This window comes from Tachypleus tridentatus, chromosome 13 (genome assembly GCF_004210375.1).
Source record: "Tachypleus tridentatus isolate NWPU-2018 chromosome 13, ASM421037v1, whole genome shotgun sequence".
Classification (NCBI taxonomy): Eukaryota; Metazoa; Arthropoda; class Merostomata; order Xiphosura; family Limulidae; genus Tachypleus; species Tachypleus tridentatus.
In genome coordinates, this window is record NC_134837.1 from 255,684,658 (window position 1) to 255,704,171 (window position 19,514).

The 19,514-nt window shown below is 35.5% G+C and overlaps 1 protein-coding gene across 4 annotated transcripts in view; it reads right to left on the reverse strand.

Moving 5' to 3' along the window:
* The window catches only part of LOC143237905 (CUGBP Elav-like family member 4), a 206,426-nt gene that overhangs the window by 127,105 nt on the left and 59,807 nt on the right, over window positions 1-19,514 (reverse strand). For 3 of the 4 annotated variants that reach the window (XM_076477646.1, XM_076477644.1, XM_076477642.1), the window contains exon 1: window positions 9,600-9,708. The exons of the other annotated variant lie outside the window; for it this stretch is intronic. In XM_076477646.1, coding sequence (XP_076333761.1) covers window positions 9,600-9,629 — 30 coding nt within the window. In that variant the 5' untranslated portion in view covers window positions 9,630-9,708. Of the gene's footprint in view, window positions 1-9,599; window positions 9,709-19,514 lie in introns of those variants that run through there. 4 annotated transcript variants of the gene reach the window in all.

Consider the following 19,514-nt stretch of genomic DNA (forward strand, 5'->3'; position numbering starts at 1 on the left):
AATAGAAACCTGAATATAAGTTTCTATAAAAACTACAAACTTTTTAACGCCACATTCAGTTTCAGTAGGGCAGAATTTCTTTCTGTGAGAAATGTTTTATTGCACACAAGAGCCAGCGAGAAAACGTGAGGCAATATGAATATTTTAAGTCCAGAGAACACATCACTGTAGCGAAATTTACCAGAAATACCAACTATTTCAGAAGTTTCACAATCACATAATGAATAATTGATGTTATTTGTTAAAAGGACAACACAATTTTCTCGCAGTGGGTCATCCAATAAAAAAACCGTTGACGACGACTTTGTATCCTGCAAGTCACGAACTGGAGCTGTGACACGTGTTTTTTATCGTGCAACACGTAAATACATTGGCGGGCTGAGGCAGTATCATAACATTTGCTCCAATAAAATGCGTAAAACAAAATATTTCTTTAAGTTGGGGAACCTGTTAGAGCTTCTCCTTCTGGTCCACCCGTCATACGGCCCTGCGTATTTACATATGCTATCCATATTTTCAACACATAAAAAACAAGTTAATTGGTGAGAATGGCGCATTTAGTGTTTTTTGAATTTCGCGCAAAGCTTCTCGAGGGCTATCAGCGCTAGCCGTCCCTAATTTAGCAATGTAAGACTAGAGGGAAGGCAGCTGGTCACCACCACCCACCACCAACTCTTGGGCTACTCTTTTGCTAACGAATAGTGAGATTGACCGTAAAATTATAACGCCCCTATGGGTGAAAGGGCGAGCATGTTTGGTGAGACGGGGATTCGAACCGGCGATTCTCGGATTGCGATTCGAGTGCCTTAACCATCTGGCCATGTCGAGCCTTTATGTCTTAGTTGTGAAGTTCATATGTTATACTGTGCAGTGGCCTACATAGTGCATAATTATTCTCGTGATTCATGGCATGCGCACGTTTTACAGACGTCACAACAGTAAAAATTATGATGTTCAGCGTCCTTTACGTGATGACATTTTAATGTTTACTCACCAACTAACAGACACCTGTGAGAGATTATTCTGAGAAAATTAGGAAAAAGGATTTTAACTATATTTAAAAAAATATTTTCCAGAATTAATCTATGATTCATATAAAATTTTCAGAGTAGGATAGCTTACAACTGCTGATAGTTAGAGAAATATTTATACACAATGCTAAAATGTTGTTATCACGTTAAGCACTGATATAATTTTCATAAGTATGAAGGTTATTTTATAGAGCTTGTTCTAGCAAAGTCTAATTACAGACCTCGAAGTCACGAGTACGTTATAAGAGTGACAGTAAAATCCCGCTATTCCATAAAAGTGGCCGAAGAATTGGCGGTAAATGATATGGAATACTAGATGTATTTCCCAGAGTTACCAGCCTATGATCTCGGGCATTTGGATCGCGTACACTGTACTATACACTTTGCTTTATATACACTTGAATAACTAACTGGTTGTATGTGAAAAATATCCTCCTAAACATTATGAAATAATTGTTGATTGTCTTTCTTTTCGTATCATCTAACAAAAGGCCCACTACGTAGATTCTGTGGTTCTAGGCCAGCTAGAGTCTAGCGTGTGTCGTGGGCTCTCTAAAAAGGTTCACTCCATAAATTTTTGCCTATCCCTGGACTAGAAAGATATTTGCTAAACGTTGCTCACAGCCAGCTAGTCTAACAGAGGATACGATTTGATGTTTTTAACATGCCTATGGCCTCAAAGTACGGTGCGCAATTTTGAGTCGATGGGACGAGAAGCTTGGACCTTCGGAGTTACAGGGTGGTACACTAACCACTTGGCCTCGCCCGATCCATTACGAAGAATGATATTTGGATATGTAGTAACAATTCTAACTCAATTTGAAGTGAATTTTGTCTTAAGAATAAATCGGTTTTTAACGCTCATCCAGCTGTTACAACGTCTGTAATACAACACATCATTTTACACGCAACCTGATTCTAACAAAAACAAGTTTAAATATTACGTATCTGCAAATAGTGAGCAGCCATTTTGATGGCGAAATAACATGGTGCTCGAATGAGTTCTTGTTGAACTGTAAGGAAAAAATATATTTTTATCATGATAAAAAAAAGAATGCAGTATACAATATCTAGAATGCCAGGCGTGATAGTTGTATATTGAACATGGCTTGGTTCATTCTAGTTCTCAGTTAGCTAGAAAAACAACAATTTTTCAATGCGAGGTAGCAATGTTACCACAGTTACAGCTAATGTAGAGTTATCTATCAACTCCATCCATCCCTCAGCCTAAGACCACGTCGAATTGATGACAGCGAAGGAAAACAGAGTTGTTTTTGTTGGGTTTTTTTATTGCTTCTGCGAAACCGATCATAAGGAACCGAACAATGTACCGAATGAGAAACAAAAATCCACCATGTATTAGTTTTCTACAGTTACTTCGTTTTTCGTTTACCTATTATGTTTCACGTCCTGTTTGATGATTTAAAAACCCTTAACTTATGTTTCAAAATGTTTCACGAGTTAGGGTAAACAGTCAGTATACTGACAAAGCAAGAAAAGTGTGACTTGCTTTACGGAAAATAATACCATGTAATACAGATTGTGTTCCTGGATAGTATGTGTTATTTCTTAATTTCTTATGTTGTAAAAGTACAGAAAATGACCATTTTTCCCTTCAAACTTTCCTTTTGTGACCTGGATAATGAAATTTAGAAATTAAACTATTTTCTATGAAAATGGGTAAATTTTTACATTTTCATTTACATAAGGTCTGAATAAAACAACATATGAATTAAGATTTACATATATTTATACTAAAGTTATACAAAAATGTTTAGAAGTGAGTAGTTTTTCGAGATTTGTGACTGTAATGTAAATCACTTTCACGTCAGCCCCCAAATATAGTCTCCCATCATGTTTTCGTTATACGTTCACAGGTCACAAAAGCAAAGTTTGAAGAGAAAAATAGGTCTTTTCCATTTACTTTAGGCATAAGCAATTGGGAAATAACACTTTCTACCCAGGAACAAGAAAAAGTAAAAATGTTGTTACATAGTTTAATTAGTCATTTAAGATATACTGGAAAACTATGACATGCACAAATTTTTATCCTCCACCTATGATGCTCATGTGACCTATGGAGTTCGATACCCGCGATTGACATAGTGCACATAGTGCATTGTATTAATTTAAACACAAAATGGATTAAAGTATGATCCTTTTTAACATTAAATACTAGATAAGGCACTCCATTCGTAATTCGAGGGTCGCAGGTTCGAATCCTCATTGCACCAAACATGCTCGTCCTTTTAGTCGTGGGAGCGTTACAATGTGATAGTCAATCCCATTATTCGTTGGGAGTAGCCCAAAAGTTGGCGATGGGTAGTGATGACTAGCTGCCTTCCCTCTAGTCTTACACTGCCAAATAAGGGACGGCTAACGCTGATAGCCCTCGTGTAGCTTTGCGCGAAATTACAAAAAAAAAACAAAACAACAACAAACAAACCAAGATATGCCAGTTTCACTGTTCGACTGTTGTTGTTGTTTTAAAAAGTACATGCTGATTGAACTCAAATACATTTAAATTGATTACATAAGGCCTACACTTAGCTTACGTTTTAAAGATTATGCGATAGAATTCAATATCTTCAAACCTTGAATCAGTTTATATATAAATAATCAGACAGTATTACCAAAACCAAACATTAAATTCAGACAAGTAAAAGTACGTACAAACCAAAAGATGGGTAAATAAAATTTAACATAGTAAGAGAAGAAATAAACACATAGTAGTGCGTTTGTACTACCTGTTGCATTCGGGTTTAATGTGTAAGTCTCACACACAAAACAAAAGGAGGATCAGATATAAGGATACTGAGCCGCCCAAAGTTGCACATCTGACACTACCACCCACTGTCTGGGGTGAATTGTGGAAAGGTGGTCAGTCTTCTGAATGATATTCAAGAGCAATAAAAGTTAATTCAGAAGTAGAATATAAAATAATAAATCTTGTAGCAAAGACGAACTATTAAGATGACCACTAAACCTGAAATTGTCATTTCAGCACCATAATGGTCAAACGCTTGAATGAACGCCATAATAAAAAGTTATCTCTCTAAATTAATAATTATTAATGTTGGAAGGAAAAACATGGACTTTATTCTTTACGCCCGGATACAAAACAAACAAACATATACGCTCGTAGGGTTAACAAAATAGAAGACTATGTGATTGGAACTTATACATAACAGACATACATCATCTTGCTCTATGAGGGTTGCACAACTGATTCTGGGAGGATTATAACCTGACTTTATGTGGATTACCCCCATGTAACGCGACTCTGACAAAAACGGGTTTAAATGTCACGTGACTGTAACTAGTGGCGAAGAAACATGGTACACGAATGAGTTATTGTTGAACTGTAAGGGAAAATATATCTTTATTATGAGACAAATAATGCACTGTTTACAACAGTATATGTGGTATACTAGGCCTGCTAGTTGTATATTGGGCACGGTTTTGTTCACTCTAGTTCTCAATTTTTCAGTGTTAACCAACTAGTGTACACGTTACACATGTGATTCTGTGAGGATTACACAGTTGAATTTGCAAGGATTGCGCAATCGACTCAGAGGGTATAAGCATCTAACTTTTTTTTTAATGTTCTCAACTCTTATACCAGAAGTCATGGATATCAGTATACAACAATATTTATAATGTTATGAGCTAATTCAAGTGTACAACAACACCTGTGTTGTTCGTAACTAATCCAAGTGTACAACAATACCTGTGTTGTTAGTAACTAATCCAAGTGTACAACAATACCTGTGTTGTTAGTAACTAATTCGAGTATAAAACAACACCTGTGTTGTTAGTAACTAATCCAAGTGTACAACAACACCTGTGTTGTTCGTAACTAATCCAAGTGTACAACAATACCTGTGTTGTTAGTAACTAATTCGAGTATACAACACCTGTGTTGTTGGTAACTAATACGAGTATAAAACAACACCTGTGTTGTTAGTAACTAATCCAAGTGTACAACAACACCTGTATTGTTAGTAACTAATTCGAGTATACAACAACACCTGGGTTGTTAGTAACTAATCCAAGTGTACAACAACACCTGTATTGTTAGTAACTAATTCGAGCGTACAACAACACCTGTGTTGTTAGTAAATAATTCGAGTACACAACAACACCTGTGTTGTCAGTAACTAATCCAAGTGTACAACAACACCTGTATTGTTAGTAACTAATTCGAGTATACAACAACACCTGTGTTGTTGGTAACTAATTCGAGTATAAAACAACACCTGTGTTGTTAGTAACTAATCCAAGTGTACAACAACACCTGTGTTGTTAGGAGCTAAACCAAGTGTACAACAATACCTGTGTTGTTAGTAACTAATCCATGTGTACAACAACACCTGTGTTGTTAGTAACTAATCCAAGTGTACCACAACACCTGTATTGTTAGTAACTAATTCGAGTATAAAACAACACCTGTGTTGTTAGTAACTAATCCAAGTGTACAACAACACCTGTATTGTTAGTAACTAATTCGAGTATACAACAACACCTGTGTTGTTAGTAACTAATCCAAGTGTACAACAACACCTGAATTGTTAGTAACTAATTCGAGCGTACAACAACACTTGTGTTGTTAGTAACTAATTCGAGTACACAACAACACCTGTGTTGTCAGTAACTAATCCAAGTGTACAACAACACCTGTATTGTTAGTAACTAATTCGAGCGTACAACAACACCTGTGTTGTTAGTAACTAATTCGAGTATACAACAACACCTGTGTTGTTAGGAGCTAATCCAAATGTGTAACAACACCTGTGTTTTTAGTAACTAATCCGAGTGTACAACAACACCTGTGTTGTTAGTAACTAATCCAAGTGTACAACAACACCTGTGTTTTTAGTAACTAATCCAAGTGTACAACAATACCTGTGTTGTTAGTAACTAATCCAAGTGTACCACAATACCTGTGTTGTTAGTAACTAATCCAAGTGTACAACAATACCTGTGTTGTTAGTAACTAATCCAAGTGTACAACAACACCTGTGTTTTTAGTAACTAATCCAAGTGTACAACAATACCTGTGTTGTTAGTAACTAATCCAAGTGTACAACAATACCTGTGTTGTTAGTAACTAATCCAAGTGTACCACAATACCTGTGTTGTTAGGAGCTAACCCAAGTGTACAACAATACCTGTGTTGTTAGTAACTAATCCAAGTGAACAACAACACTTGTGTTGTTAGTAACTAATCCAAGTGTACAACAACACCTGTGTTGTTAGTAACTAATCCAAGTGTACAACAACACCTGTGTTTTTAGTAACTAATCCAAGTGTACAACAAGACCTGTGTTGTTAGGAGCTAATCCAAGTGTACAACAATACCTGTGTTGTTAGGAGCTAAACCAAGTGTACAACAATACCTGTGTTGTTAGGAGCTAATCCAAGTGTACAACAATACCTGTGTTGTTTGTAACTAATCCAATTGTACAACAACACCTGTGTTTTTAGTAACTAATCCAAGTGTACAACAATACCTGTGTTGTTAGGAGCTAATCCAAGTGTACAAGAATACCTGTGTTGTTAGTAACTAATCCAAGTGTACCACAATACCTGTGTTGTTAGGAGCTAATCCAAGTGTACAACAATACCTGTGTTGTTAGTAACTAATCCAAGTGTACAACAACACCTGTGTTGTTAGTAACTAATCCAAGTGTACAACAACACCTGTGTTTTTAGTAACTAATCCAAGTGTACAACAATACCTGTGTTGTTAGTAACTAATCCAAGTGTACAACAATACCTGTGTTGTTAGTAACTAATCCAAGTGTACAACAATACCTGTGTTGTTAGTAACTAATCCAAGTGTACCACAATACCTGTGTTGTTAGGAGCTAATCCAAGTGTACAACAATACCTGTGTTGTTAGGAGCTAAACCAAGTGTACAACAATACCTGTGTTGTTAGGAGCTAATCCAAGTGTACAACAATACCTGTGTTGTTAGGAGCTAATCCAAGTGTACAACAATACCTGTGTTGTTAGTAACTAATCCAAGTGTACAACAATACCTGTGTTGTTAGTAACTAATCCAAGTGTACAACAATACCTGTGTTGTTAGGAGCTAATCCAAGTGTACAACAATACCTGTGTTGTTAGTAACTAATCTAAGTGTACAACAATACCTGTGTTGTTAGTAACTAATAATCCAAGTGTACAACAATACCTGTGTTGTTAGGAGCTAATCCAAGTGTACAACAATACCTGTGTTGTTAGTAACTAATCCAAGTGTACAACAAGACCTGTGTTGTTAGTAACTAATCCAAGTGTACAACAACACCTGTGTTGTTAGTAACTAATCCAAGTGTACAACAACACCTGTGTTTTTAGTAACTAATCCAAGTGTACAACAATACCTGTGTTGTTAGGAGCTAATCCAAGTGTACAACAATACCTGTGTTGTTGTTGTAGTGTTGTTAAGCTAATCCAAGTGTACAACAATACCTGTGTTGTTAGTAACTAATCCAAGTGTACAACAACACCTGTGTTTTTAGTAACTAATCCAAGTGTACAACAATACCTGTGTTGTTAGGAGCTAATCCAAGTGTACAAGAATACCTGTGTTGTTAGTAACTAATCCAAGTGTACAACAACTACCTGTACAACAATACCTGTGTTGTTAGTAACTAATCCAAGTGTACAACAACACCTGTGTTTTACTAATCCAAGTGTACAACAATACCTGTGTTGTTAGTAACTAATCCAAGTGTACAACAATACCTGTGTTGTTAGTAACTAATCCAAGTGTACAACAATACCTGTGTTGTTAGTAACTAATCCAAGTGTACAACAATACCTGTGTTGTTAGTAACTAATCCAAGTGTACCAACAATACCTGTGTTGTTAGGAGCTAATCCAAGTGTACAACAATACCTGTGTTGTTAGGAGCTAATCCAAGTGTACAACAATACCTGTGTTGTTAGGAGCTAATCTGTACAACAATACCAAGTGTACAACAATACCTGTGTTGTTAGTAACTAATCCAAGTGTACAACAATACCTGTGTTGTTAGTAACTAATCCACAACAATACCTGTGTACAATCAAGTGTACCTGTGTTGTTAGTAACTAATCCAAGTGTACAACAATACCTGTTGTTAGTTAATCCAAGTGTACAATACCTGTGTTGTTAGTAACTAATCCAATTGTACAACAACACCTGTGTTTTTAGTAACTAATCCAAGTGTACAACAAGACCTGTGTTGTTAGTAACTAATCTAAGTGTACAACAAGACCTGTGTTGTTAGGAGCTAATCCAAGTGTACAACAATACCTGTGTTGTTAGGAGCTAATCCAAGTGTACAACAATACCTGTGTTGTTAGGAGCTAATCCAAGTGTACAACAATACCTGTGTTGTTAGTAACTAATCCAAGTGTACAACAATACCTGTGTTGTTAGTAACTAATCCAAGTGTACAACAATACCTGTGTTATTAGGAGCTAATCCAAGTGTACAACAATACCTGTGTTGTTAGGAGCTAATCCAAGTGTACAACAACACCTGTGTTTTTAGTAACTAATCCAAGTGTACAACAACACCTGTGTCGTTAGTAACTAATCCAAGTGTACAACAATACCTGTGTTGTTAGGAGCTAATCCAAGTGTACCACAATACCTGTGTTGTTAGGAGCTAATCCAAGTGTACCACAATACCTGTGTTGTTAGGAGCTAATCCAAGTGTACCACAATACCTGTGTTGTTAGGAGCTAATCCAAGTGTACAACAATACCTGTGTTGTTAGGAGCTAATCCAAGTGTACTACCTACCTTTAGTGTCATTGTGTTGAAGTACGATTGTTAATACAAATAATATTACATCAAAGTAAGAAATCGTTTAAAGCACATTTTTTTTCAATGCAACGTTAATTTGGAATAAGGATGTGTGTGTAGTAACACTTCATCTGCACTTTACGTGCACTACTCTGCCGAAGAGCCCTTTCATAAAATACCAAAACGTCGTTACAAATCCAGGATCTTAGTTGAAACATTTTAAACCCGCCCGAATAAAAGGTATATATTAGTTTCTTGTTGCATGTTTAATCTATCAACCTTGGTATTGGTACACTGTCTTCAAACCAAAGGGTGAAGACTAGTACTATATGATCTGATCATTGTAACATTTCTTAAGTACAGTTGTTTTAATACATAAAATAAACAAATAACTTTGTCTACTTTCACTTTCTCAGATGCGACAGAGAAAGTTAGACATACGTGGGGTCTTTTCTGCTTCACAATAGTTATAAAGAAGCCAAGGGTTCGGTTGCGTCAATTATCTGATGAAGACTCACCACGGGAACTGAAGTGTCATATATCTCTATATTTTAGGCAGATATATTTCAGGAACATTTCAAATTCAGTACACACTCCGTAAATAAAACTCACCAGAAACAGTGCTTTTCAATTACCCTAAAATTAGACTCTACAATTTATCTATTATCGCCTTTAATGAAAAAAAAATATATCTTGTTTATATTTTATCTCTATCTAGCGATCCAAGGACACTGTATTTAAGTTGAATCAAGAAACTTAGACTTACACAAGGCTTTGCAGGCAAGACGAGTGCCATCCGTGGAGCAGCAACGTTTCACGAAATGTCAAAAGAAGCGAAGCTAGCGATTCTACAATGAGTAACACGCTTCTGACAACCGCGTTATCCAACTGCCAATACGCTTCAACAACGAGGTTTCTCATCTGATCCGCGCAGGGCACGTGATGTTAGTTTCCATAGCGACCGAATCTTTCCTTAGAAGTTAATCGCCGGTTCAATCAGCAGATGATAAACGTCGTACTTTTAAGTGGGGGGTGTCGGAAAAATATTTAGATCCTCTCGACAAAATCGACTGAGACGATTGGACTGTCCAGCAAAGCCTGTCTTAAGTTTTTGATTTGTTGTTAAGCTCAAAACTACACAAAGGACTGTCTTTTGCTCTGATCACTGAGTGTATCGAAGCCTGATCTGTAGCGATATAAGCCCACATATTTACATCTAGCCCTTAAGAGGGATTCAGTTTTATACAAGGTTTATTTATCTGTTGTTTTTTGTAACAACAAAGAACATAAAAAACGCAATATTTTTGTTATGATTTATGTTTGATAGAAGTATTATAAAGATTTAAACATATTAGTAATTTAGTCTAATCGCAAGACTTGTTAAAAAAACACTTAAGATTACATCACCTCAAAAGCATAACTACTGGTTAAGACTGGTTTAAGAAAAATACGTATCGGTACATTACTTGAAACATACAAAGGCATAAAAATACCAGACACATGTTCGTTAACCCTTCCAGGAAGAGCACGTATTGTTTTGAATTTCGCGCAACGCTACACGAGAGCTATCTGCGCTAGCCGTCCCTAATTTTGTTATGCAAGAGAAGAGAGACGGCAGCTAGACATCACCACTCACCGCCAACTCTTGGGCTACTCTTTTACAGACGAATAGTGGGATTGAACGTTACATTATATTACTCCCATGGCTAAAAGAGCGAGCATGTTTCGTGTGACGGGGATTCGAACCCGTGACCGTCGGATTACGAGTCGAGTGCCTTAACCAACTAGCCGTGTCGGGCCAGCACGAATTGGAAACTTTTCTTCATACATTTTGCGAGTGAAACACGAAATGCCCTGAAAACCTTTATTTTTTATTTTTAAATAAATAACCATGCGCACAAAGAGTTATTGCATATTATATGAAAGATAGACATCAAAATAAATTATTCATAAAAACTTGAGTATAATATTCTTTTTTGTTTATTTGGCATATTGAAAAGAGATTATTGTGTTTTGCAAATAAGTTATTGGTTATTGTTTTTTATTTTTGAAAAACGTTTTTTAAGCTTATATGCAACGAAAATAAATTTGAATACATATAGTATTCCTTTTGTTTTTGCCGTAAATTCAAGAAATAATTAAGGTTGTTTTAAATCTTATCCTTCAATAATATATGTTTTGAATAAAGTGGTATTAAAACCGATCGAAATACTGAAAACAATTCTAGCCCGATTAAAGTTTTTTTTTCCCCTTTCGTTAAATTTATCAATAACGTTATTAAATGAAAAGTTTGCTTTTTGAAAACCTGTGCCCACGGTTGTGTCACTTCTCTATTCAAAAACGAACAAAACAAACCATTTTGTTATCACTGTTTACTCTACAATATTTAAACGGTAACATATTAAGCCTAATTCGTCTTCTTGTTTCTAAAGCTTCGCTGTTGAAGGAATCCATTTTCAATGAAGACGACGAACAACTTCCAATAAATGTTTATTTATTCTATCCCGACGTTTCGATTTACGCTTTTTTTTCGAGGGTCTATAAACGCCACAGGCTACAAAACCAATTTTTAATTATATATATTTTTTGTTTTAATATTTAGCGGAAAGCTACACGAGGGCTATCTGCGTTAGCTGTCCCTAATTTAGCAGTGTAAGACTAGAAGGCAGCTAGCCATCACCATCCATCGCCAACTATTGGGATACTCTTTTACTAACGAATAGTGGAATTGACCGTCACATTATAACGTCCCAACGGGTGAAAGGGTGAGCATATTTGGCGAGACGGGGACTCGAACCTGCGACTTTCTTTTGAATTTCACGCAAAGCTACACGAGAGCTATCTGCGCTAACCGTTCCATATTTACCAGTGTAAGACTAGAGGGAAGGCAGCTAGTCATCACAACCCACCGCCAACTCTTTTACCTACGAACAATGGGATTCACCGTCACATTATAACGCCCCCACAGCTGAAAGGACGAGCATATTTGGTGTGACGGGAATTCGAACCAGCGACCCTCGAATTACGAGTCGAGCGCCCTAACCACCTAGCCATGTCGGGCCCATCTGTTGATTTAACGAATATTCTGAATATTAAGTCTTCCAGTAAGACTCACTGTAATATTTCCTTGCTTGTTGTTAAGCAGTGGCTGCATGACGGGCTATATATGAAATGCCCATTTCAAGGATCAAATTCCTAATTTCTAGTGTTATAAGCCCTTCAACATGACAGAGAACTACCGAGATTTCTTACTATTTTGTTTGTTGTTAGGTCAGCTTCACAATGGGCTATAAATGTGAAATGCCATTTCCGGAATCGAACCTCGAATTTTAGTTTTATCAAATCTCATACACGCTGCTGAGTGACTACGTTTTCTTACTGCTTTGCTTGTTTTGAAATGTTTAGCAAGTGTGTGTTTTCTTATAGCAAATCGACAACTGGCTATCTGCAAAGTCCACCGAAGGGAAATCGAGCCCCTGATTTTAGCGTTTCAAATCCGTAAACTTACCGCTATACCAGCGGGGTGGTATGTTTAGTCTTAAAAATTTGGTTTTTAATCCCTGAAGGCGGATACTTCACATGTAACGCATTGCGCAAATCTGTTCTTGACAATAAACAAACATAACAAAGAAACACCACTCGAAATGTTAACATTATAGGTCCTCAAACTTGACGCTAAGCCACAAACAGATGGGGGAGTTTGTTTTTTAATTAATCGTAACAATCAACTGGATACGAAAAGAAAGAACGCAATATGTGGACTGCATTTATCATCAGAAAATAAATCCCAATCGAGAAGCAAATCGATTAAGATAACTAAATAGACAAAGAGATAGATATTAAACTAGACAAAGTAAAGCAAAACAGACCAGCAGCACAGAGAGGACTGACGTGTGCAATTTTCCACATCAGTTTTGCCATATTGATTCAATTTCTAAGTTCAAGGAGCATTCATTAACGACGTTGTTCATTCACTCATCATATAATTTTATTTACGTAAAAATTAATGCGATATTAGTTTTCTTCATTGTCTTATTTATTTACCTTGCACTAGAATAGGTACATAAACATAATAACTAAACTAATATATTAGAATAACTTGAATACATTAAACAAGCACTATTGCTCGCTATATATATTCCGATTTTGAGAACACAACCATTGACTTTGGTATTTGGCTACCACATCTATTTCTCTGAGAGTTTAGGTTAACAATCGAAATTGTTGTCTGGATTTTATAAAGAGAAAAACAACACTGGAATTTGTAATAATAATAAAAGGGCAGCGTGGCAGAGAAAATTCTTTTATCGATGATAAAAGTACTAAAACACATTATTGTCTGAAACTATGTAGAATAGAAAGTTTTGCTTTCTCACATGAGGCTGTAAGCTATCTTTGAGAATGATAAATCTGATCTCTTCTCCAATATCTTCGAAGATATGAACGTCAATAATAAACCAGAGTGTATTCCACCAAGTTGGAATGCTTCTCTGTGAATTAAAATCGATACTTTTCCCAATATCTTCCAAGCTGTCTACGTGGAATACCAACCAGTCATCCACCGAGTTCGAAGGATTTCTGTGTGTGAATGTTAAACAGAACTTGTTTCTGAATACCTTAGAAGCTGTCCTTGTCAAAAATAAACCTAGTCGTCTTCCACCATGTTCACAGTATTCTTTTTGAATAATAAACATAACCCTTTTCCTGATATCTTTAAAGTTGTTATTGTGAAAAACATGCCATACCTTCTTCTATCAGTTTTAAGTTGTTCTATTGGAACAATAAACCAAATCTTTTTCTACCATTCGTGTTGTTGCTTCTAATCAATAAACCGAACCATATTGGAGTACGCTATTTCTGTGAATGATGAATCAACCATTTTCAAGTGCAATAGAAACTAGTTATATGAAAAATAAAGTGACGGATTCCCGTAACATGTTCAAGTTTTCAAGAAAATTCCTGTTTGGCATGCATTAACCAGCACAACAAAAGACACTGTTCAATAATTGGCAAGACAGTTTGAGAGAGCTTCAACTGTGCTGGTGTCCTGAAAACAGATTAGTGTCTCTGTTACTTCGATATTGATATCATATGCAATGCATATAAAGAGTAGAGTTTAATTTTTTACAGCCATCCTTTCTCTCTTTAAGGACCAAACCTTCGAATGTTTTCGATTTCTGAGTCGTTTTCAATAATCTTAACATTTTCGTGATTCTGCCAGCTATTTTGTTGTGATTGATCTTGTACAGTGGTTACAGTAATTAGACTGAAAAAAAACTTTGAAAAGAACACTGCATTTTAATACGACATCCATTTATTTTGGATTTAGATTTTACCGTCAGCTTTGTGAAATATGTCTGGATGTCATTTGATAAAGGTCGTGTTATTTAGACACCGTTTTTGGGAATTGGAAATGTCCTAGTTCTTGCTTTAATAAATATAAGTGCCACGGCATGGCCAGGTGGGTTAAGGTACTCGACTCCCGGTCGCACCAAACATGCTCGCTTTTTCAGCTGTGAGGGCGTTATAATGTGACGGTCAATCCCACTATTCGTTGGTAAAAGAGTAGCCTAAGAGTCGACGGTGGGTGGTGATGACTAGCTGCCTCCCTTCTAGTCTTACACTGCTAAATTAGGGACGGCTAGCGCAGGTAACCCTCGAGTAGCTTTGTGCGAAATTCCAAAAACAACAACAAAACAATTGTATAACACTTGCAACATACAGTTTTACGTAATTTGTTGAATTTCGCATCAAGCTATCTGCACTAACCGTTTCTAAATTTGAAACGATAAACTAGAGGAAATGCAACTGGTCAATACCACTTACTGCCAACTCTTGGACTACTCTAAGAATGAAGAGCGGGATAAAGCTATGTATTATAACGTTGGTACGGCAGAAAAGGAGAGCCTGTTTTCTGACAGGACTCAGTTTCGCGACATGCAGAAAGCATGTAGAGCGCTCTTACCACTTGGTTATGCTAAGCCTGTTTTGTATGTAAATAATACGTACCAAAACATTGCTATCCTAAACTCTTAGTTTTAAAGGGATCAACTTTGACAATATGAAAGTGAAGCGTTGCTGACTTGTTTTAATGGATAACTTTTATTCTGGCTGTATGAAACTGAAACATTGCTGACTTGTTTTAATGGATAATTTTATTTGAGCTGTATGAAACTAAAACGTTGCTGACTTGTTTTAATGGATAACTTTTATTCTGGCTGTATGAAACTGAAACGTTGCTGACTTGTTTTAATGGATAACTTTTATTCTGGCTGTATGAAACTGAAACGTTGCTGACTTGTTTTAATGGATAACTTTTATTTTGGCTGTATGAAACTGAAACGTTGCTGACTTGTTTTAATGGATAATTTTATTTGAGCTGTATGAAACTAAAACGTTGCTGACTTGTTTTAATGGATAACTTTTATTTTGGCTGTATGAAACTGAAACGTTGCTGACTTGTTTTAATGGATAACTTTTATTCTGGCTGTATGAAACTGAAACGTTGCTGACTTGTTTTAATGGATAACTTTTATTTTGGCTGTATGAAACTGAAACGTTGCTGACTTGTTTTAATGGATAATTTTATTTGAGTTGTATGAAACTGAAACGTTGCTGACTTGTTTTAATGGATAACTTTTATTTTGGCTGTATGAAACTGAAACGTTGCTGACTTGTTTTAATGGATAACTTTTATTCTGGCTGTATGAAACTGAAACATTGCTGACTTGTTTTATGGCCAACTTTTATGCACGTTGGTATTTGAATTGGGCATTTCTTAACTTCATATATTTACATAAACAAAGAGTGTTGTTTCTATCCAGCAAGAGTAAATAATTATCCTTCACTATACTTCTCAGAAACAAAATTCAGTAGGTTAGGAGAAATTCCTGGAACATTATGTTGGACAAACGTATCATTTGTTATCTTTATTATCAGTTCTGTTTCGTTCTCAATTCCATAAGAACGGATATTTCTACCATATCCGAAAATACTGTTAACGGGGAGAATATCCAATTGATGCATTCTAACTGTTAGAATATTACACTTAAATAGTTACACTTATTGTCAAATCGGTCTTTCTTTGCATTCTATCCATACAGCTCTATCAATTTGTAATACACTGTGGATTATTTTCATTGTATATATAACATGTTTCAAACTTCAAGTTTTGATTTAACTGGTTGCTACATCTGTATAGCAGATCGTCTTCAGATCTCTGTTGCTACGTCACGAGGATTGATTCACTAAACATTTATAGGGAAGAAGGAAGGGGTAATTAGAGGTGGGATTACTGTTTGGGATTTTTTGTTTTTACACAAGTCAAGTGTTTGATTACATTAAGGTGGGGAAGCCAAACTGTTGAACGTTAATAAATTATGTTGTTTATTTTACAAGCAACAAATTAAAGAACAGATGATATCAGCTGCAATTATAATCTTTCACGAAAATAAAACATTTCACAGCCATGCAATCAATTTGTACAACCGATTTTGTTTTTACTTATTTTACAGTCATCAAACCAGTTAATTTAAACCAACCCTTGCTTCTCTTAAACTGGAAGATCTCACACTCATGAAGCCAGTTTTACCTATTAAGTCCTTGTTTAGTGGTAAAGTAGAAGGTCTCACAATCATTAAACCAGTTTTACGTAATTACATCCTTGTTTATTGGTAAATTGGAATATTTCACGGTCATAGAGTCAATTTTACCTAATAATATCCTTGTTTACTAGAAAGTAGAATATCTCACAGTGATTAAACCAGTTTTACCTGATCATATCCTTGTTTATTGGTAAACTGAAAGATCTCACGGCCATAAAACTAATTTTACCAAATTACATCCTTGTTTACTAAAAAATGGAATTTCTCACAGTGATTAAAACACTTTTACCTGATCATATCCTTATTTATTGGTAAACTGGAAGATCTCACGGTCAAAGAACCATTTTTACCTAATTACATCCTTATTTACTAGAAAGTGGAATATCTCACAGTGATTAAACCAGTTTTACCTGATCATATCCTTGTTTAATGGTAAACTGGAAGATCTCACGGTTAAAGAACCATTTCTACCTAATTACATCCTTGTTTACTAGAAACTGGAATATCTCACAGTGATTAAACCAGTTTCACCTAATCATATTCTTGTTTATTGGTAAACTGGAAGATCTCACGACACAGAACCATTTTTACCTAATTACATCCTTGTTTACTAGAAAATTGAATATCTCACAGCGATTAAACCAGTGATATGATTAGATTAAACCTAATCATATCCTTATTTATTAATGAACTGGAATATCTCACAGTGGTGAAACCAGTTTTACCTGATCATATCCTTATTTATTAATGAACTGGAATATCTCACAGTGGTGAAACCAGTTTTACCTGATCATATCCTTATTAATTAATGAACTGGAATATCTCACAGTGGTGAAACCAGCTTTACCTAATCATATCCTTATTTATTAATGAACTGGAATATCTCACAGTGGTGAAACCAGTTTTACCTAATCATATCCTTATTTATTAATGAACTAGAATATCTCACAGTGGTGAAACCAGTTTTACCTAATCATATCCTTATTTATTAATGAACTGGAATATCTCACAGTGGTGAAACCAGTTTTACCTAATCATATCCTTACTTATTAATAAACTGGAATATCTCACAGTGGTGAAACCAGTATTTTCTTCTATACTGGAATAAAACCTTCTTCACCAGTAAATCACTAACGAGTTCAGTTTGTTTTTTTGTATCGATAATTTCGAGTGTTTCCGTGGTTCATAAACCAATTTGCTGAAACAAACAAATATTTTACGAAAAACAAAATTTAACTTTATTGTAATTTAATTTAGACTTAACAAAATATAGCCTTGCATTTCTTTCGGTGACTTAACATGAAGTCTGAGGTCTTATAATGACAAACCTCAGAATTCGGTGCCCACGTTTAGCTCAACTGAGGTAGGCCATTCTGTAACTTTGCGCTTAAAACAAACAAGCGGATGTGTACGTTTTTATAATGAAGTAGTTAAACTAGAAATAGTTCCTATTCTTTTCTTATCTATGTAACTTATCGCGCTTTACCTTAAAATAAATCGTTACAAATATCATACTCCTTTTATTTATATATTTTTCAATTGCGTCCCCTAGTGGAACAGCGGTAAGTCTACTAATTTACAACGTTAAAATCAGGGGGTCGATTCGTCTCGGTGGACACAACAGACAGCCCAATGTAGCTTTACTATAAGAAATCACATACTTTTTCAATTGAAATTATAAATTATTCGTGAATAATATTCATAACGTATTATATTATGTAAATACATATGAAGTTATAGGTGGCGGCGTGATCAGTACCACAGAAATCAGCTCTTACGGTTTCGGTGCTTAGCAATAGCTTCTAATGAACGCAAATCACGATTCGCAGATTACATCAAAAGCTATTTGATTAAACCAAAACACACACCACTATCATGTAACATAAACTTATATTTTAACCAAATTGCATACATTCCATACATAGCATGGGTAAACGTATTAGTTCTCAATCAACTAAAAATACAGTGTTGATAGACAAGCGTTTTAAATCAACTTATGCAAGAGCTGTAGTGATTTTATAGTAAATGATAATCGCTTTAACTCGTAATAAAAGCGATTACTCTCAAAATGCATGCAATATATTTCTATAACTTCAGGGGCGTAGGTTTTTTACACCCGATGGGGGGGATGATTTTTGCAACCACTTATGTGGACTGTTCAATTTACAAATTGGTAATCTCTGATTACGTGAACCTGAAAGCTGTAAACATGAAGTCACAGAGTAATCTTGTTGCCTCGATACTTCAAGGTTTCCATGTAGGTTTGTATAAGTGAGGTGTTGTGAACAGTTATCAAAATGTTAATAGAATAAAGACAAATGTGTCATAAATTAACTGCCACATGAATTTGTTCCTGCACACTACACAGTATAAAAGATGGCCATTATACTTGACAAGGTTACTAATAACTTTCATTGCATGAATTACGTTTTCAAATATTAATAAAATTAGTAATTACCCTTGATAAGTTTATATCTACTGAAAAACTGTTCATGTTGTTTGATAAAAATAATTAAAATGTCTTTGCGAACTCTTGAAAATTACACATCAATACAATGTAGCACATAATTATTCATACTTTTCATTGAAGTAAGATTCATTTAGTTCTCTAGTCTACATGTTCCCAAACGTAGACCTCCTTTGTGATGATCTGTTTATGAATTCTTTCATAAGCTCTTCTATATTTATCTTGTCGACCTCATCTTTGTGAGTGTGACAAACTGCCACGTGGTTGAGGCGGCACTGAGGCACAGTTGACCTAAAACACGTCTTCAACCGTCTTAATGCAGAAAGGCTGCGTTCACAATCGCAGCTGGATACTGGACATACAAGCAAACTTTTCATAAGAAGAAACACTTCACTAAACATCTGCTGGCTTGTTTCATGCATTTTACAGTAAGCATCCTTCACACCTTTCAGAGATACTGCTTTTGTTGTTCCTTTGAGTTTCTCTGAAACTCGAGCCGTTGTGCAGAGATTTCTGGATAGAAGTTTATAACCGATTGTCAGTCTTGCCAGATGTGATCATGTTCTGAAGTGCCAGATATTGCCTCAAGTCATTGTTGTCTGCATTGAAT